At 40.6% G+C, this 21279-nt stretch overlaps 1 protein-coding gene across 1 annotated transcript in view; it reads left to right on the top strand.

Annotated features, from left to right (window-relative positions):
• The first annotated feature begins 2748 nt into the window (after positions 1-2748).
• Positions 2749-21279, top strand: part of LOC134532057 (ATP-binding cassette sub-family C member 4-like) — a 33620-nt gene continuing 15089 nt past the window's right edge. Inside the window, exons 1-13 of the mRNA XM_063368234.1 lie at positions 2749-2961; positions 6070-6202; positions 7204-7314; positions 8358-8480; positions 10503-10707; positions 11838-12060; positions 13818-13974; positions 15071-15209; positions 15319-15429; positions 15519-15800; positions 16891-17177; positions 17629-17812; positions 19071-19250. Coding sequence (XP_063224304.1) covers positions 6126-6202; positions 7204-7314; positions 8358-8480; positions 10503-10707; positions 11838-12060; positions 13818-13974; positions 15071-15209; positions 15319-15429; positions 15519-15800; positions 16891-17177; positions 17629-17812; positions 19071-19250 — 2079 coding nt within the window. The 5' untranslated portion in view covers positions 2749-2961; positions 6070-6125. The remainder of the gene's footprint in view (positions 2962-6069; positions 6203-7203; positions 7315-8357; positions 8481-10502; positions 10708-11837; positions 12061-13817; positions 13975-15070; positions 15210-15318; positions 15430-15518; positions 15801-16890; positions 17178-17628; positions 17813-19070; positions 19251-21279) is intronic.

Below are 21279 nucleotides of genomic sequence, written 5' to 3'. Positions count from 1 at the left end.
GAGCAGCATCTCGGTTATTCAACTGAGCAACGAGCTTTTTACAAACCACCTGCGGAGACCACAGCCTCGGTTCGTAGTTCGTTGTGCCGGTTATTGACTGCGGAGATGTGCTGTGAGTGCGACGAGGAAAGAACAGTGGGAAGAACACTCAATGCCTCCTACTCCCTTGATCCCTCCTGACGCACTCGCTCGCTCCCTGGTTGAGTACACACTCTTGGCAAGGGTGCGCAGGACAGGAGGAAGAAGGTTGCCAGCCAATGGACTGGGCTACCAAAACAGGACACACAACAAATAGGGCCCCTCACAGAAATTCAGTACACGGATCAATTTCACAAAATTTCAAGTTTTTAATTAACAAGTACAATTTTACAAGTTATTTAAAATATTCTGTTACAGGTGTTTCACAAAATCCTTGTAAACTTGTAATTACATGAGAATTTAACAATTTTACAAGTTACTTGTAGGCTAAAAAAACAAATCTATGTTAAGTCAGCTCTGTGAATGTTACATTTAGACAATGTATGTATACACATTTAAACAATGTATATATAGTATACCTTGCATAATAATATACTTAGTATATATCTGTAACAAATACGCATATGCATACTATATGTAAAAATGGTAAGCATAATATTATATTAAATATGCGAGCATATATCTAAACGCATTCACTAAGCTGGATTTTCGAGACTTCTGTTGGTTTTCTCCGTGTGCTCCTGATTATTTCTGAGAAAAATAATCTCTAAATGAAATTTTTTTTTTCATAATGAGACATGCAATTGTATTCAGAGTTTCGTTTAGTTGGTGAGTACCTGTTACTAAATCAGCACTTACAATATTTCAGTCATGTAGAAATCAATAAAAAAATTCATTACTCAGTCGAATACTATGTCTTAAAACAGCTGATAAACACTGTCATGCAAGACAATATCCATCTCCTTGATGTCTAGCGAAGCCTTCCTTCTCTTGCGAGTGTGGGAGAGCATCACGTAACTAATATAGTGGCAGAATCCTCAGGCAGACAAAAACAATACGTCGGATCCAAGATGGTGGCCTCCATCAGACGAAAACAAGATGGCTGCTATGACATCATACTGGTTTATGTAATATCTGCCTTGGCATTAGTGGTGAGAGTTTAGTCTGCTGGTGGCTTTCATGGAGGAAGAATCCGTCGCCATTTTTAATCGAATGACCTTGCTTGGCCCTAACTGAGGACTGTATATCTTAGGTAAGTATTTTATTAAAATTTTGTAATTTTTCCTGATTTTTCTAATAAGATTTCTAGTTTTAAATATGGTGGACAAATTTCAAAAAGGCGGATGGATTTAAAAAAGATGGAAGTTTTTTAATATTGAAATTTCATCAAATAAGATCTCATAAATTTAAAATTTGTTCTTTTTAAAATCGGATATTAACTCCCTTTCAGATTTTTAATATGGCGACCATAACGAAAAGTAGGTACAATGGTGAAGTCATAATCCCAGATGGCGACCGTAACAAAAAATTGCAAATATGGCGGGGATCCAAGATGGCAGAAAAACAAAATGGCGGATCAAAAATGGCCGCCAGGGGTAAAGTTCAAGAGTCAAGGTAAGGTCATCCAATATGGCCGCCGTGACGTCAGAAGTTGGTCGTCACCGACACTGCACCCAGAACCCAGGTACAGGAGGAATATTTATATACTTCTACCAGTATTCAAAATCAATCAGTAAGGTATGTGACTTTAAAGCACATATAAAAATTTTTATTCCTGTGAAAATTTCGTTGCATGGTACGCTCTCATCGTTTGTTGCATAACGCGCCTAAAGAAGTAGCTACTGAAGTAGCTTGGCTCCTGGGTTGTAGCCGCGTCCTTGGCGAATAATTCACCGACGTTACGGTCGACATTTCAGTCGCCATAAATTCTACAAATTAAGAAAAAATATGGAATCCAATCACCCACGCACCCACCCAACTCTTTATAAATCCTCAAGACATTGCTCCACACCCAACATCTGACAGATCGCCACTGTTTGGCAAAATGGCCCAGCCAATCAGAAGGAGGGAAGGCTCTGATTGGCCGACAGCTGCAGCCAATCAGGAAGCACCCTTCCCTTCAGGCGAGAGTATATATAAAGGCAGGATAACTTGTAAGAACCTCAGTAGGTAACTTGCTAACTGATGATGTCGAACCGAAACGTCGGTGAATTATTCGCCGAGGACGCGGCTACAACCCAGAAGCCAAGCTGCTTCAAACAATGGCCGTGAGAGCCTACGAACATTACGGAGTAGCTACTGCTCCTCCACGGAGCCGTGGCGGGGAATTACTATTATCTTTTAAAGATTTGTGCAATGGGAGTGCATGACTTGATGTAAGCTTTTGGACGTACGCCATTGCTAAGCAAATTATGTCTGTGGAAGAAAACTAAAAAATACCCAAAAGACAAAAACACAAATTAAGCAAATAATTGCCGTTGTCAACAGGATATAAACACCACATAATATTCCGTAACAGGAATATGGTCAACAAACAAAGGAAAAAAAACAAAGAAAAAATGGACCAAGAGAATGAAAAAAACCCTCACAAATGATGACAGCACAAAAATATTGAACAAAATAAATAATTCAGCACAGCAGTTGTTGAAACGAGACCAAAACCCGACAAGACGAAAAGGACTACCACGCGGCCGACGCGTGGCGCTCGGCACAATGGCCGCACTGAGCCGTCGGCAAACACCGAGCGGCCCCGTCGCCTCGAGTGTCGCTATCTCGTCCCGACGCACTTCGAGCCGAGTCGATAGCCGCGGGCGTATCAGCCCCGCACTGTTCCCTCGCGCGCCGTGTGTGTGGCGAGGCGGCGTCTGTTGCGTCCGAGCCAGCGTCCGGCATCCCGTGGTCCGGCACCGATCCCGGCTGACCTCGGCCGCCGCTTCGCTCTCCGGCCTTCCCGGGTCGTCTCGGAGACTATCCTCACCCCAGGTTCTCACTGCTTCATTACTGCGTTTTCCTGTTCGCACCGGGTTACAACTACCCACACTTTCACATTTGGTACTACCGGAGTAAGAAAAAAAAACTATATTAGCTTTCGATCATACGACGAAATATTTAATTGAAGTGTAGCTTGGCTTCCGGGTTGTAGCCGTGTACCTTGGCGAATAATTCACCGACTTTTCGGTCGACACTGCAGCCGCCATCATCCAGGGAGCAGTTACCTTAACTCCTTCATGATGATGGCGACTGCGATGTCGACCGAAACGTCGGTGAACCTGACTTCTTCCTGGATGATGACGACTGCAATGTCGACCGGAACGTCGGTGAACCTAACTTCCTTCCTGATGATGGTGACTGCAAGGTCGACCGAATTATTCGCCAAGGACACGGCTACAACCCAGAAGCCAAGCTACTTCAGACAATGGCCGTGAAAGCCTGCGAACAAAATATTTAATTACCAAGTATATAAGGTTAGCTCACTTAAATATACTATGTCTTACATGAAGTGAAACTTCGGTTATTGGCATAAATTGGTATAAACATATCGTTAATTGAACTGAATAATTTTAATATTCTAAGAAACTATATGTGTGTGTGTCCTTTTTGAACTTTCAAAGCTTTGTTATAACTGAAATAATAATAATAGTTATTATTTTTACATTTACTTCATTTTTTATAATATATTCATAATAATTTAAATGTGATTTTAATATCCTTGGTTTGTGTGTGTTCACTATGTGATATTGCATTTAACACTGCATACACTACAGTCAACACTACGCTACTTTCATCATTTTATTACGATACATTCTGTGGGCTGGCATAGGCGCATAGTTAATAGTCGCGCCGTGCCACCAGTCATGTACATTATGTTTGTTAATGTGCGCAGTTAATACTGCAAAGCTATTTAGGGAACTTTAACTAATGTAGGATAAATTTAAAGGCAAGAATCTGTACCCAGTATAATGACAAACCATTTTTTTTGTAGTGGTACGTTTGATTTCATGTAAATGTATATACAAATGTACAAAAACCTGTAATTTTACATGATTATTTCCATTCCATTTACAAAAAAAAATGTTTACATTGAAGGTTTTTTTCCTGTAGTTTAACATATCCCGGTAGCTTTTTGGCATTTTAAGTTTTGCCTCAAATGTTTTCAACAGATATAAACTAAATATAATAAAAAAAAGTTGTCTGTAAAGTCGGTTTACGGACGATATTTTAACGAGACAACGCCATAACAAAACATTGATGAAATGATTGCATAATTTTATGAATAAAATTGAATCATTTTTATTGAATTATCGCTATTTTGTATGGATACAAAGAAGGAGTGAAATGAAATCTACAATTTAATTGATAAATTTACTTTCATTTGCACTCATTCATTCAAATATGTTTATTACTTTAACGAAGAGATTATTTTAACTATAACTTTTATACATGTTTGCTATTTAACTTCTTCCAATCTGTGTTATTCTGTTAAGGATAGGACGATGATAGGAAAAGTAGGAAACGAATGGGAGTGTTTCAAGTTTAATGTGCCTCGAAAAAATCAAATAGATGGTTGTTCCAATCGAGTGGAAGAGATATAGATGCGGCGCAAGCGTACAATGAGCGTAACGGGACACAGCGTAAATGGGACAATGTGCGTTACGGGACAATGAGTCATCCTTTTTCGTGTGTGCAGCCGGCGTTCATCGATTTATTAGACGTTGTCACGTCAAAAAGAGCGCGTGTAACTCAGTACATGTGATGGAAGTGAAACTTCTTTGGTAATTCTAACCTCGACCCGTAAGTATATCGTAAGGGGTAAAGTGACAGAGGAGAGAGAGAGAGAGAGAGAGAGAGAGAGAGAGAGAGAGAGAAGTCAATTTTATAAATAAACATGAATTAACATAATTATTACTCACTATAAATAACTGCTGATCATATCGAAAGTATATTTCGTTACACAGTTAAAAAAAATACTCATATAACACTGTTTAACAATACTGATTTACATAAGTAATTAAAATAATACGTACTTGAAAGGACGTCATTTTATTGCGAATATGTCCCGTGGCACGGTGCACAACAATAAGCTCGAATCCCGTTGTGTTGCCCTCTGCCCCAATACTCCCTTACCAGATGCCAGCAAGTCGGGTGGCGTCAGGCGCAGGCGGGTCCCTACCACCGCGACCCGCCTATCCCTGCAGCATGGCGGGGTTCAACCTGAGCCGCACGCCGCCACGTGGAGCCCGCGGCCCGCCCAGTTCTCTGCACCGTCCGCAACCTATTTTCCGCTTTTTCACAACGTTTCACAAAATCCGTTGTATTAAATTTTGGCCTTAGAATTTTACTCCCATCGCGCCCAAAGAAGTTTCACTTCAATAGAGACAAAAAAAAATTAGACTGTTGTTCTCGATTATAATCACTTGCTGCCGGAGCAACTACATCGCTGTCGGAATCATTCCATTTGCAGAGCGAAATATTTGACTATATAATGAAACGATTCGATAAAAGCGAAAAAAAAAAAAAAAAACTAAACTCACGCTTTAAACCGGATTTTTGACAAGTAATTTTTTTATAACAATACGGCCCATTTTGTTAAAATTCATTAAACAGTTAATATTATAAAGTTTACCTTTGTCCTTGAGAACACTGGTTTGCGCCGTCCGCCACAGATGGAGCACCGTGGTTACATATTTCCGTCCCGTGCGACTTCCGTTTCATTCTCGAAATGACTCCCACCGAATGCCGCAAACCACGGGTACGTGGCCTCCACACGCGAAACAAGTGAAACTTCGCATACGAGAGGGACAGGAAACTTCTGGGGTGCATACATACATATTTAAAACACGTGAACAATATTGTGCATGTATTCAAGCCTACAGTGAGTGTACAAGAATTCGTGTACGTACCCCGAGTGCGCAAGTGCGTTTCGATTGCATGATTCCAATACCCCGGTATGACTCTTATTTGATACCCCAGTGTACCGGAGCCCACCACTATAAACGTGGAGGTCAAACCCTTAGAAATAAAAATATACAATCATGGTACAACACTTAACACTTTTGTATTTTTTTTTTGTTCTATGGTCTGGCTTTTCAGGGAATTTTTTTTATCTTCGAAATAAATTTCGAGCGCCACCACACACGAAATAAAAGATGGACTCCGGCAAGAGGACCGAGAAACCACACAATCCAAGAGAAACGGCGAACCCCCTGTCTGCACTCTTCTTTATGTGAGTAAATCCACCATCCCACTTAAATTAATTTTTAATGCCTGTGGTTTGGTTTGCATCGTACGTTCTTCGAATGATTGATGTATTACATAATCATAATAATTTTCAAGTAAATAAGTTGTAAAAGAAAGTACTGAATTATAACTGTGCTCTCTAGGAATTTAACACTTGACATAAACTGATTTTTGGCTTGTTCTTGTTATGTATTTATCATTGTTGTCAATTCTTGAAGTTTTTCTGTGATGTCAGTGCAAAACAGCAATGGCCTGATTCCATGAAATTGTTTTAATCAGTTCGCATCGATGGATCGTGTTGAAGGAAGATATTTAAGAATATCTTTGTGCTTCTGTGAGCATCGGTACATAGTGCACACAAATAGTTTCAGAATTTGCTTCCTCCTCTTGGGAGCGATTCTACTTAAGATGGCGGCTCGGTGAGAGTGTGTTGTGTTGACCTCACGCTGATCCTCGGGTTTATATAGGTGAATACAACTCGTGTTTCGAAACAGACCTTCGCACTGAGAAGATGAGGAATGACTGAAGATACCTAGGCCACTAACAGGTGTGAGGAGCTCTGTCACGTCATGCGATTTTTAAAAAAATTGTTCGCGATCTCTGAGACTTGTGTGTTTAGGAGTAGCATTCATCGAACATTTACACATGGATTGGTATCTTTTTAAATTGTAAAAAATGACTAATAGCTGAAGATCATGAACACGCTACTGCAGCGCATGGAAAAGGTTGTGTTGTGTATGTATTCGCTTACAATAAACGCTAAAAAGCAGCCAAACCTTACATTTCGACCACCAGTAACCAGTAATATTACTACACGAAAGTTCTATGTATTATACAAATGCCAAAAGCACAGCATTATTTCAACCTATGATAGAGCAATTTATCCCAAAATCCTTCCACTATCCCTCTTCCCTCAACAAATTCGAAGCTGGGTCAGGTCCCTGTTTGTCGATTTAAAAAGAGAAATTCAAGGCGTGGTTGTTGCAGCTGGACATGGAAGATATTCAGGAGGGGCATGAAGAAGGAAATGGATGTTGAAGACTTGTTCCAGCCGCTAAAGGAACACAGGTCCGACTATCTGGGCGACTGCCTGGAGAGGTAATGGTTATCACTACACCTACTCGTTTTTTGCCAGTGTTCGTACTACCTGCGGATACAACACGCTGTGTAGTGGATAGCGAGTCCTACGCTAGAAAATCTTTGAATGCTTGAAATTTGTTTTCCAGTATTCATATGCGTTAACATAAAAGTATTGTACTTCAGGTTTAATTTTCCAAAGAATGCTTGAAACGCAAGCATAAAATTCAATACCGATTTACTACTTTCGTGTTCCACGTCCAGGAATCACCTGTCTTAAATCTCTAGTCATTGTTCAAATAAGTATATTTATGAAAGTGCGTGGTAAAAATTATTAAAGAGTAGCAATAATGCATACCATACTCTATATATAAAAAAGCATATGTAAAGTCACTTGCTCAAGATATTTTTGTTATAAGCTGCTAGTACCTACCGTGCTGACTCACAAATTATTTCATGGAAAAATAACTGTCTTTTCCACAAAAATAAACATGATTTTAATTGTATTGGTGGTAAAAATAATTTACATAAATATAATTTCTGTAAAGTTTTCTCAAAACTTACTACACCTATGAAATAATATAAAATTTTTGTATTACCATGTTATTTAATAGATACCATTAACCTGGCTGCATTTTCGTATGGGCTCATTGTTCATTCACGACGTGACGATGGAACTTTGACGAGTGACGTCATGTAAAGGGAGGATTCAGGAAAATAATGGGCCGGAAAGTGGGAGGACACTGAGGAAACACACGTTCTCATGGCAACGTCCACCATATAGCTAGTGATGAACGTTTGTAATAAGTCGATGTTTTTTTCTTTAGGTGCTCCCATTTCCTCCCACCCATTCATTCGGTTCTTACTTCACGCGCACATCAGCCCTTATAAACTTCGTCATCAATGAACACCACCTTTTAAAAAAATTGTTTTAGACTATGCTTTTCATACCAACCTGTAAAATATTCAAAAGGTCTTTGGTGTATTATATCTTTGTACAGGTTTTTAACATATGCCACTCACCTTTAATATGAATGGTCAGCTTCAATCGTCTTGTGTTCCAGTACGTGGAAGAAAGAGCTGATGACGACGAAGAACCCAAGTTTACTGAGGACACTTTCCAAGCGTTTCTTCTGGATGTTCGTGGTGTTTAATATACCTCTCGCCATTGTTGAACTGGTAGCCAAGTGAGTATCTTGTGTTTTCAACTTCCTTTTAAGTATCATAATTCGCTAGTCAAAAATAAGCGTTAAAGATACGGAAGATTTACCATTCACTGCACGGTTGTGCAAGGACAGTGTTAAGGCTAAAGGGTCTCATCAATGATATTATTCTCTAGAACGCTCATGTACAGGTAGATTTTACTCAAGCATTAGATTAAAGGTTAGGTGCAAGCCATCCCAAAGTCACTTGCCCATTTTATATGGTGCATGCATTTCTCTACACATTTTTGAAACTGTGCATGTCCATATATTCCACAAGAGCAGACGTTTTGTCTATTATCATATCCGATAACAATACACAGTAAATATCTTGTCAACCCGTGTAATAAAGATTGTACCTTGCAAACGCCTCATTCACAGCAAGGGTGGCCATGATTCATGATATATTTAGTGACTAGTCGTAAAAAAAGTGTGATTCTTTTGATGACTGATACTCATGAAGTAAGGATTTACAAGATAAAAATGGTTTTCCTGTACCAACGAGGTCAAAAAAGGAAACATTTAAGCCATAATAGTAGAGTGACGACCAAAGAGTACCGTAGTGCCGTCTGCCCAAATGGTATATTAATACAATTGCATATTTGAAGTCTGCCAACGTGTTTTGACATTGTCAACCATAGTATACATGAGGTGCAGTTTTAACACGTGATCACTTGAACAAAATCTTCAAGGAAGATATAAGAGATGAGTGCCTTGGTCCAAAATTAAGTTAAATACAGACGTAGAATCGCTTTTGTTCTAGACTTGCACATATTGTAAATATGTAATATCCAAAAGATTCAATAATTTTACTCACTGATCCCGACAATAGTTTAAAAAAGTAGTATTTTCCAGTTTGCTGACTAAAGCAACACATCTGTAAATTTTCCTCTGTTATAGCTCATTTTAACTTTAAATTGTTTTTATTCTTGAGTTTTCATCTAACGAACCCGCAAAAGGTTCCACTTAAGACATATTTTGTATAATTTTAGTACACCTCTGCTACTGTCTATACAATAAAATCTTTCTTTGACAATTTTCTTTTAAAATGTTTCAATCGATTCATGCTTTTTTTCATTCAAGTTATTTTATGAATCTTTTGACCTCTCTCGCTACTAACACAACTCTTTGCTCTCCTAAATTTATACTAATATATGACTCTACTTAACGACTATCTCTTCACCTTTGTCCACATTCTTAAGATACAATTTCGCTCTGATGATATGTCTTGCATCCATGAGACAGTTTTTTTGTGTGTTTGAAGTCAAGTGTGCCGCCAAATGTACTAAAAATATTGTTACGAGTCGGTATAAAAAATGGGTTCGCAAGGATGAACCAATTAATTTTAGACAGTTTTTTGCTACTAATATTTACCTTACTAATTGAATCACCACACATAATGTCTATTCACAAATCACTAATTATCTGTCAAGTCCACAGTTCACACTCTTCGCTAAAGCTAGGCTCAACAGTGGTTCGCCCCTTACCTCGCGCCTGTCCACACACACACAGTCTCGCGCCACGTGGTCACACACGCACGGTCGCGTCGCTCTGCGCCTGCGCCGCTCGCCCATCTCGCTCTTCACACAACTCGCCTGTTGGAACTGCCGCAGAGGCCAGCGTCGCCGCTTTTATACCCTTTGGCCGTCTTTCTGGAACTTACCCGAGTGGTAGTGATGTGTCGCGTCGTCCCGGGCCGACCTGACGCTCGAAGCATCCAGAAAAGTAGCGCATTATTCACGCCACTCCAAGCGGCGGCTTCAGTAAGCCCGTTAATGGATAGATGAAAGCTCCGAGGAAGGAGGGCGCGAGGGGAAGGGGGTGTGTGGAGGCCGGGCCGTCCTAATCCCCGAAGGTATGCGCGCGTGACGTCAGACCTCTCAGGTACCTGGCGCGCATCCTGACCTTGCTCCCACGCTCGCAACAGTATAGTTCGCTGCATTGTGACTTGAGAGTCCTTCCACAGCAGCATCTTTGAAACCAGGATCTCGCCGGGTTGTGTTTCAGGAACGTGCAGCCCATGTTCCTCGGGCAGTTCATACGGTACTTTGAGCCGGGCAGCAACTCGACTCTTGGAGACGCATATCTAAATGCCTTCGGCCTGATGATGTGCATAGTCTCCTACTCTCTGGTGAGGCAGGTGAATCTCATGGCCTTGATACACATAGGCATGAAGATACGCGTTGGATGTTGCTCGATGATATATAGAAAGGTAAATGCCCTCACATATGTACCACATTAAAAATAATATATTTAATAAGTTTTCCATGACAGAGGACTCTTTTGTCTCAATTTTGTTCCCAGTCATTTCTTAACCGTATATCGCAATATCCCGTTATGTAGTAGTAAATTTATCCAGTTTGTATAAATGTTTGCTTGGTATGCAGTAGTTTTCACTTTAATTGCGAACATCAATCAGAAGGAACAAAGTTATACATACATTACTGTGTGACAGATTCTGCACGTATTCTAGCTTTACATTTAAGAAATGGGAATTAAATACTCACCCAGATTAATTGAATGAAAAATATATGAAGGTCCATTACTCTCATGAACCAAAGTACACTTATAGTTAAACATTTAACTACATTTTTATTTTGTATTTTATATTCTCTAAATTCACAATTGTCTAGAGGGTAACGAAAGTATTTAGAAAAAAGGTTTTGCATGTGCGGTCTATACAGATTTAGAAACACGATTTAGTTTTTTGGAATTTTCGCATTTTTTTTAGTAATCATGCATTTATGTGAGATTGGAGATTTGTGTTTTAACAACTGTTAAGCAATTTTACTGTGTTTTCTTTTATAAAAACATGGAATCAAAATATTTCATTCACACGATTAATTTGTTTTTCCAGAATTATAGTGACGATATTAATACGATCTGTTCATAGGAATTTGTATGGATTCTCATAGGTGGTGGAAGATTTTCTAAACGAGAGGGGAGAGAGTTTCAAGAATCAACTTTTTAAAAACAATAAATATGTGTTTTATGTATTATAAATCAAAACTATTATACATTAACCCACGGACATAAGAGAAAGATTTTAGTCGCGTTACGACATTAAAGTTTTCAAAACTTACATTTTTCATAGTATTTGTATTTAGTATATCATGCTCACTATAATCTTTCATAAACTATATAGGGTCACATAAAGTTTATAAATACCACTGCGAGCTCTTCTGAGAATCTTTCCCTTAAAGCAGATTATTAAACATTCTCTACAACAATGTCTCAATCAATTCGTGCTTTTTACATTCAAGTTATTTAATGACTCTTTTGGCCTCTCTCACTACTCACAACTCGAGTATTTCTCTTTGGACTGGTCCTCCTTGTCGCCAGTCGCTGCGCCTGACCCAGACCTCGCTGGGGGAGACGACGGTGGGACAGGTGGTGAACCTGCTGTCCAACGACGTGAGCCGCTTCGACACGTGCCTGGTGATCCTGCCGTACCTGGTGCTGGGCCCCACCCAGGCCGTCCTCGTCGCCTTCTTCATGTGGCGGGCCATGGGCGTGTCCACGGTGATCGGCGTGGTGGCGACCCTGAGCTTCATCCCTCTGCAAGGTACCTTCCCGCCGTGCGGTGTAACTGAACCTTGCCAGCCGTGAGGTGTAACTGATCCTTGCCAGCCGTGAGGTGTAACTGATCCTTGCCCGCCGTGCGGTGTAACTGATCCTTGCCCGTCGTGCGGTGTAACTGATCCTGGCCCGCCTTGCGGTGTAACTGATCCTTGCCCGCCGTGCGGTGTAACTGATCCTTGTCAACCGTGAGGTGTAACTGATCCTTCTCACCGTGCGGTGTAACTGATCCTTGTCAACCGTGAGGTGTAACTGATCCTTGCCCGCCGTGCGGTATAACTGATCCTGGCCCGCAACTGATCCTTGCCCACCGTGCGGTGTAACTGATCCTTGCCCACCATGTGATGTAACTGATCCTTGCCCGCCGTGCGGTGTAACTGATCCTTGTTAGCCGTGAGGTGTAACTTATCCTTGCCCGCCGCGCCGTGCGGTGTAACTGATCCTTCTTAGTCGTGCGGTGTAACTAATCCTTTCCATGTCGCGCGGTGTAACTGATGCTTCACGGTCACTGTTCTCTTACTGGTCCATCTGAGCCTGTGGTGTCCTATGGGACCTGAAAACAACCAGGTTGATATCCCCAATTAAAATTGAAAATTTAGTAAGAATAAGACTAGTATAAAAAAATTAAATTAAACTATTTCTTGAAATTGCAATAATTAATATACAAATCAAAAAAATTATGAAACTTATATTGTTAAATAGTAACTCAATCTAAAATCGTTAAATTACAAATATTTTATATATAAAAAAATTATAACAAAATATCAAAAATCGAAAACCAATATGAAATTAAAATCTAGAAAAAAGAAATTAAAAATCAAGTATAACATAAAAAATAATATATTAACTTATCAAAATACAAAAAAGGAATAAAATTAAAATTTGAACATTATAATATTAAATGATAAAAATAATTATTACAGAAAACCACAAATTAATTCCACTAAAAGATAATCCTAAAGTAGCCATCGATGTTGGAGGTTTTGCCTCCCCCTGATTTTCCATAAAACCCTTATATAAAAATAACTGGAGACATAAACAAATGACTTATCAAGATTTCACAATTACGTTGAAATAATCTAATGGACTATTACTTATCGAAATATATAACTTTACTACAACTAAACTCAAACTAACTACAGTTCCTAACACTAATTTTAATACCAAAGCAAAATCTAAATTTAATAATTTTTTAAATCTCTATTGACCATTCGTCAATTATTTAATTATGGTTATCCTACTTCTGACATTTATTAATTTGCGGGTGTATTGTGTACGTGTGTATAATAAATCTTAAAACCTTTTAAATTTGAAAAAATATATATATTGCAACATCATTATAAAAGGATTAGTTTTCAAAGTACCTACAGTTATAACATTTCCCCACTATTTTGGTGTGTTTCGAAACATCTGTCCTCGTAAAAGAGAACGTGTTCTTGTAAGTACCAAACCTGAGTCACACAAAGCTTAGCTCAATTTTTGGTTTTAGACTTTTTGTAATTTTCTCTTGTTCTGAGTATTTTATGTAAGTTAAATCTGGTGAACTTGTGGGGTCATATAGTCTGTTTTATTTGTCCAGTACACGAAACCAAATAAATGAATTCTGCGGTATAAGCACTAGTCTCGATTGCGTGAAAGCCTTCTTGTTGTGATGAGTTTTAAATAAATTCCGTAATAGTTATGTTGCTGTGTGTATTACAGAACCGCCCCGAGTGACTGAACTATTGTGGTTTCTGTGTACAGCGTTCATCGGCAAGAAGATAGGGCCGTTGCGCCTGCGAAGCGCCCTGAGGACGGACGAGCGAGTGCGACTCATGAACGAGATCATCTCCGGCATCCAAGTGATCAAGCTGTACACCTGGGAGATCCCGTTTGCCAAGCTGGTGGCTCGAGCCAGACTGTGAGTTCTAGGAAACCTCTCCTCGATTTATCATCATTTTAGTCACAGGGTATACGTGTGGATCATTCCGCGGATAAATAGTCTTTGTAAATCTCCCAGTTACAATACTGCTACTGCCAATCAGAGCGACAATAGAATTAGCTTGGCTTCTGGGTTGTAGCCGCTTCCTTGGCAAATAATTCACCAATGTTGCGGTCGACATTGAGACAATGGCCGTGAAAGCCTGTGAACATTATCAGAGCATAAATAATTTGTAAAATGTTCAGGCTTCCAGACAAATGGTGAGAAAGCTTTCCAAAGATTTAATTGGATGGATTAGGGAAACTTATATGTAATAACACTACCAAAATCTGCATGGACTTTCCCATTTGTGCCGGAATCTAGGTTTGGCAACCTTATACGATTTAGTGGAGGTTATGAAATTACGAGGTTGCGCATAAACATTCATAAGTATTCAGGATTAAATATAGCTGACTTCAAATCGTATAAAGATCGACTCGCTAACTCATTATAAGTTGTAATTTTTGTAACATGTCCGCTCTGTTTTTACACTTCTCATTCGTTTTTCACATACATTAATATTTTCGTCATTTCATATATCCACGTCAACGTAACTCATGCAGCTTTAAAATTAATTATATTGCAATACTGGTAATCTACAGTGCATATTACTGAATATTAAAAAAAAATACAACGTATTAATGTTTCTATTTTAGTTAAAATACCAAACATATCATTTTAAGTCTGCTAAAAGTCCATAGAATTGTTGAGAAAATTGAAGTTGTTTTGCAGTTGGCAGGAATTTTAATGAGCCATATCCTTACACTGGAGTAACACAGCCATTAAATCGGGGATAGTTTCATTCCTAATTCTTTATGATCACCCAATGTATATCTGTCTAGTTTCGCTAACACAATAATTCTTTATGTATACAATCTAGAAATATAAAACAAGATTAATTAATATCTATCAGTTCATAACGTCATTTCCAGGACAAAAATGCATTTGTAGTTAGCATAATCAATATTATAAAATGCCCAAACGAGATATGCCAGTATAGTTCACATAATGAAACTTTTCCTTAATTTTTTTGCAGAAATGAGATACATCAAATAAAGCTTGTGTCATATTTGAGGGCAGTTATGACAAGCTTTGAAGGTTTCACCACGCGTCTTACTCTCTTCATCACAATATTGTGTTACATCCTGATGGGGAATTCAGTAACAGCTGAAAAGGTAGGTGATACTTGCTTATGCTGACATATTATATTGGAAATATCTTTGCTATCATTGTGTTCGGGTAGAAAATATATAATATAGTAATTAAAAAAATTTATTATTGCAGGTATTTGTAGTTTCATCGTACTTTACAATCTTGAGAATGTCAATGACAAGAAATTTCCCTCAGGCGATATCCACGACTGCAGAAACAATAGTGTCCATAAAACGCATACAGGTAATGAAACAAGTGTCTACTAAAGTTGTTGTATTCCTGTCGTATTGAGGTCACGTTGTGTGTTGGTTCATTAATCTATTTTTTAATAGAAATTCCTCCTGTACGAGGAACTGGAGACTCCTAGAAGATCCAACCTCCAGCAGAGCAAATACGGGTCTGTTTCTCCGAACGAAAAGCCCCTTGCACTGACATCGCCGCCCGGGGAGGAGGAGAAAGAAGAGGACGGAAAGATCGAGCGAATCGGGATCGAAATGTCGGGCGCGACGGCCAAGTGGACAGCCGAGTCGCACGAGAACACCCTGAGCGACATCAACCTGAGAGTGTCGACGGGCCAGCTGCTTGCAGTCATAGGCCCTGTGGGTTCCGGCAAGGTGAGACTTGTGTTGGATGTCCTCCCTTCTGGTGGTTTCCAGCAATGTGAGACTTGTGTTGGATGTCTTTCTAGCTGCTGGTGAGGCTTGTGTTGGACGTCGTTCCTGCTGCTTGTCTCTGGCTAAGTGAAGCTCGTGTTGGACGTCCTCCATGCTGCTGATTTCCAGTAATGTGCGACTTGTGTTGGACGTCCTCCCTTCTGGTGGTTTCCAGCAATGTGAGACTTGTGTTGGATGTCTTTCTTGCTGCTGGTGAGGCTTGCGTTGGACGTCGTTCCTGTTGTTTGTCTCTGGCTAGGTGAAGCTCGTGTTGGACGTCCTCCATGCTACTGGTTTCCAGTAATGTGAGACTTGTGTTGGACGTCCTCCCGTCTGGTGGTTTCCAGCAATGTGAGACTTGTGTTGGATGTCTTTCTTGCTGCTGGTGAGGCTTGCGTTGGATGTCCTCCCTGATGTTGGTCTCGATGCATGTCTGGCCCACCGTGACATCAACAGATCTACCAGTGAATCTCCCAGTTGTATCCTGCTGTACCATGCTAGTTCGTCATAACATTTCCCATGATTTGTTTTGACTGGATGATACTGACTTGCTGTTTAAATGTAACACCATTGTATGAACCATGTTGTTATAAAGTGTCTAATTGTTAATTCACATTCGGATACAGCCGGATCCTGCCCTGTACCCTTTGATTTATGCGCGGTGTTTTCCACGTGGGAAAAAAAGGTGAACCAGAGGAAAAAAAAGGGCAGACCACAATGTTTAGCACTATAATAATTCTTGGTCTGAAATATGAAGAATGTAGAGTGTTACAGATCATATATCTAATATATTTTTGTCGCTGATTTGTTAAGCCACCCAAAAATTTAAATTGTTAAGCTCAAACGTTAGTATCAAAAACAAAACATCGACCACACCATAATTATCCCCCCATGTGACTCTGTAGAAATCCATGGGCAAAGCACCATAGCAGAGTACTCCCAGAAGAGCTGATGTTGCACTCTTGGATATGTTAGTTGGCGCCCACCTGACAATAGCCAGTCCACTCTTGGTTGAGACAGCTGTTCGAGAGCGCCCTGTTCCCCTGCACAGACCTCGCTGCTGCTGACGCTGCTGCGGGAGCTGCCTCTCACCGGCGGCTCCATCGCGGTCAAGGGCAGGATCTCGTACGCCTCGCAGGAGCCGTGGCTGTTCGCCAGCTCCGTGCGCAACAACATACTGTTCGGGGAGCCGTACGACCGGAGGCGGTACCAGCAGGTGGTGAAGGCCTGCGCCCTCGTCAGGGACTTTGAGCTGCTGCCGTACGGCGACAGGACGATCGTGGGGGATCGAGGGGTCGCATTCAGTGGGGGGCAGAGGGCACGCATCAACCTAGCCAGGTCAGTATCGCAGGTGGCTTTCTGCTGGATAGATAATACATAGAAATATCGCTGCTGTATCACTTAAGCCTTTGGCCTGTTTTTGAATACCGTGCATTTCGGCTGTCCCTTTTTTTTTTCAGTAGAGTGCTTCATACTAAGTTAACTGCCAGCTGATCACCTAGCAAAACGAACATCGGTATTTTCAAAAACATATGCCCATGGTCCATTCTCTCTGTCGCCTTGATTCTTTCAAATTAAAAGAATGCTTGTGCAAATTTCAGGAAGTTATAATGCTTGTAATCTTTGTCGAGGATGTGTTTTTTTATATGAATTCAGTAAGGCCGGCCAACAATTAAAAACCCTAAACTATCAACACAAAAGCATGACCACTGCCGCGAAAGCCTGAAATCACCGTTGAGCCTCCAGCATGCACAGAGTATACTGCACGTTGTGTTTCGGTACGACGCAGGGCCGTGTACAAGCCGGCGGACATATACATCCTGGACGACCCTCTGTCGGCCGTGGATGCGCACGTGGGCAGACACCTGTTCGAGAGCTGCATCTGCGGATTCCTGAAGTACAAGACTCGCGTCCTCATCACCCACCAGCTGCAGTTCCTCAGCCACGTCGACCACATCGTCATCTTGAACGAGGTGGGTTCAACTAACAACTAATAGTCACTCATTAATAATGACTCTGAAAATGTCAGATAATATTATAAATGTATTTTCTATTAATGTACAACAAATACGTGGATGCAAAACGCACAACACAAGATGATGCCGGTGTCATAACTTGGATAACTTGAATGCAAACTCTAAATGTCAAGAGCAGTGTAAAAGATTATAAACAACTGACAAATAGAGTCTCTTTTTTTATTTTACTAATTCATGAAAGAGCATAGCTATTGCAATTAGAATATGTACTACTTGCATGTTTTAACAAATAATGTGTTCACTTTTTAGAAAACTGAAGATCAAATGTTCTGTAAAGCAAAGTGTATGCATCTGTTGTTTTCATTGACACTTGCTTATTTTATATGACAAAATGTGGATACACTTACCAGAAATTGCTATATCAGCATTACAAAATACCAGATGAAATGAAATTGTACGAGGATTCCCAAAATCATGTAATTAACAACATAAGAAAAAATAATGGACATTAAAAAGCTGTATTGGTAATTTAAAAATATATTTAAAAAAAATAATTACGCCCTACGAATAGCTGTAACTTTTATTTTTAAATTCTATGCAAGAATTTTTCCCTGCATCTAAGCATTCTCTAACAAGATCCAATGAGAAAACTCGTCCACCTCAAAACCGCTATGGGTCTCATGGCCAGGGACTCTATTATTTAGAAGTCCTGAGATCGTCTTACTCCCCAAAACAGGAGTGTTGGGTCCCAGTTGTGTTAGCGCAAGACGCTGTGTTGATGTAGGTTCCGGGGTGGCTGTGGGTGCAAACTGCAGGAAGTATATCTGTGTGAGTGTGTGTAAATATGATCTCAAGGTGGGGGTTGGGGTCAGTAAAACGGCACATATTTGAGAAAGACTTTCAGAAATGGCTATAACTGAGGTTTGGGCAAACTATTGTAATTACCGACTGACGCCTTGGAGATCCAAAATTCCTAAAGTATCTGACTCTCACCCTTAAATGTTGTCTTGTGTTCTTAAAGGGTAAACCATGATCTGACCGAGGAAGAGCCATTTGTGGAGGTGGTTGTAAACAGCAGTTAGTATATCAAAGAACATTATAGAATAATTAATAGTAGAGGACAGTCCAAGAACGACTTCTAGAGGTGGTGTGAACTGGGTTACGGGACAAGGTTTTCCTTTATTAAATTGTTGTTTGCTATTTCTGCCGAGGTGTTCAATCTCAAGAGTTGCGGTACGCCTGGTCTTCCTCGCAGGGTCGCGTGGAGGCCCACGGCAGCTACGCCCAGCTGCAGGAGAGCGGGCTGGACTTCGCGAGGCTGCTCGGCGAGCAGGAGGGAGACGGGTCTGGGGACGAGAGCGCTCCGAGTGAGAGGAGGTCCTCTCTCCGCCGCTCGATGTCCCGTCACAAGCGACACAGAGATGTGTCCATCGGGGTAATGCACCAGCACACCCTGAGTTTGTCTTTTGGAACAATTTCTTCTTCACGTTATTTGAATTGCTGCCCTTACTGTCTGTTTTCGTTAATATCACTATAGGGACCAACAATAATATAATGCATTTTTACATTAATTTCACACTCAAAATTTGAACTGGTGGTAAAAGATTTTATGTAACTAAAGATGCCCTTAAAATTTTCCTAATAACAAAATGTAAAAAATATTTTTATGTTCCTAAGCCTTTAATTTTCTTATGATGAATTAACTATCGCTTACATTAATGTTATAGAAGTATTTTACCTATATGTAATAAATAAATTATTTAATAGTTTTTTAAATCTAATTAACTAGATTATTATTACCATTTTAGCTTTAAACTACGTTTGCTTTAGTTTACAGTCTTAGGTGAAATTGTTGTAAATCTATTTTATCTTAATACATATATATATAATGGTTTTGACTAAGGTTGAATTCCTTGAAGCAGCAGCCATTAAACTGACGACACCCCTCGGTGCTCCAATCCGCACTGGCCACCTCTACAGGGGGTGTGCGTCCGTGCGCGTAATCAGAATCCGTCTCGAGTGCAACGCTACGAATGGCATACTCGACCAGTGTGTCTATTGTTGCCCGAGTGGCAATCCACCAGAAGTTGTTTCATTGTAACAAATGTGTTGTGTTGATAGTTGAGTAATTGTAAGACATTGTTACTGTACTGACTTGCCGCGATTACGCTCAGAATGTGGCCTACCTACTGGGCAGTTGCCTGCACCTTAGCACTGGAGACCGGCTCCTAATGGCGCACGGTGACTGGGAGTTCGGCCAGTTCGTCATCCTTCACCAAAGGGGCTAGATGCATGTTCCTCAACGCGGTGCCGCCCAACCTTTGTTCATCACTGACCATGTCTCCAGCAGACGTGTGAGCTTTTAAGTCCTCGTTCATCGGCCCGCGGCTAGCCCCCTAAGGCTGGATTGAACTCACCAGCGTGGATGTGGCCCAGACCTCAAGTACGGGACCTCAGTTGAAAGACATCCTCAGTTTCACCCGGACAGGGCCACCGAATTAGGTGGTCAGCGTAACCAAATATACTTTCGTTTAATATGACCCGAAAACATTCGGGGCATCCCTTTCAACCCATGCAGCATTTAAATCATTTAACGCCCACAGCCAAATGGGATAATTATCCATAATTATTTTCTTTTTGTGCATCTGAAAAATTCGATTCAAGGTTACTTGTTTATGTAGTGTCGCTAATGGAGGATAGACACTATGCTTAAATGTTCTATAGTTTTCATGTATGTTCAATCAAGCCACGTATCATAACTTCTGCCTTTGTGTAACCGTGTTTCGTCTCTCTTTCGTGTTCATTTCAATCAGCGCGTCGCCGATGCCTGTCCAGGCAGAGGACCCTTAATTTTTTTACCAGCAGCATATGTATGTAACCATCCGTAAAGACTACGTGACCACTAACATGTGCCAAGACTATCTGAGCCTCTTGGACTAGGACAGGCCATGTCTCAGGCAGTGCATGTATGAGGGTTGGGTACGAACAAAAACACTCATATCTCAATTACTATAATAGTCATTCAGTAATTAGTAGGCTCAATTAGTGTAGTGTCCCCCGTGGTTACGACAGCCGGGAGTTCTCTGACTACTGTCTGCCGACCACACTGCGACATCATGTCCCGAGTAGAGTCTCAGCTCTACCTGTGAAAGAGCTCGCAGGCTTCGTAAATGAATTTAGTTGGCACCATCATCAACATCATCAACAGTGATCTCTCGGCAAAAGGTGGCAGGTGACAGGAAAAAGTAAAAATTCCTGTGAGCACTTAACATATTGTTAACTGACTTTCATTTATCATTCTCCGGCTGTTGTGGCAGCCATTTCGTCTGCTGATCATGCAGTCTTGTCGCGGTCTTGTAGAGCAGCACGTCCTCCAACACACCAATTCGGAGGAGGAGACATCTCTGGAGGAAGTGGGGGAGATAGGACCAGGAGAAAGTGTTTGATGATGACGTACGGCGACA

Source organism: Bacillus rossius, chromosome 5 (assembly GCF_032445375.1).
Source record: "Bacillus rossius redtenbacheri isolate Brsri chromosome 5, Brsri_v3, whole genome shotgun sequence".
Taxonomy (NCBI): domain Eukaryota; kingdom Metazoa; phylum Arthropoda; class Insecta; order Phasmatodea; family Bacillidae; genus Bacillus; species Bacillus rossius.
The sequence above is the reverse complement of the archived record's forward strand: the minus strand, read 5'-3'. Positions and strand labels throughout refer to the sequence as shown.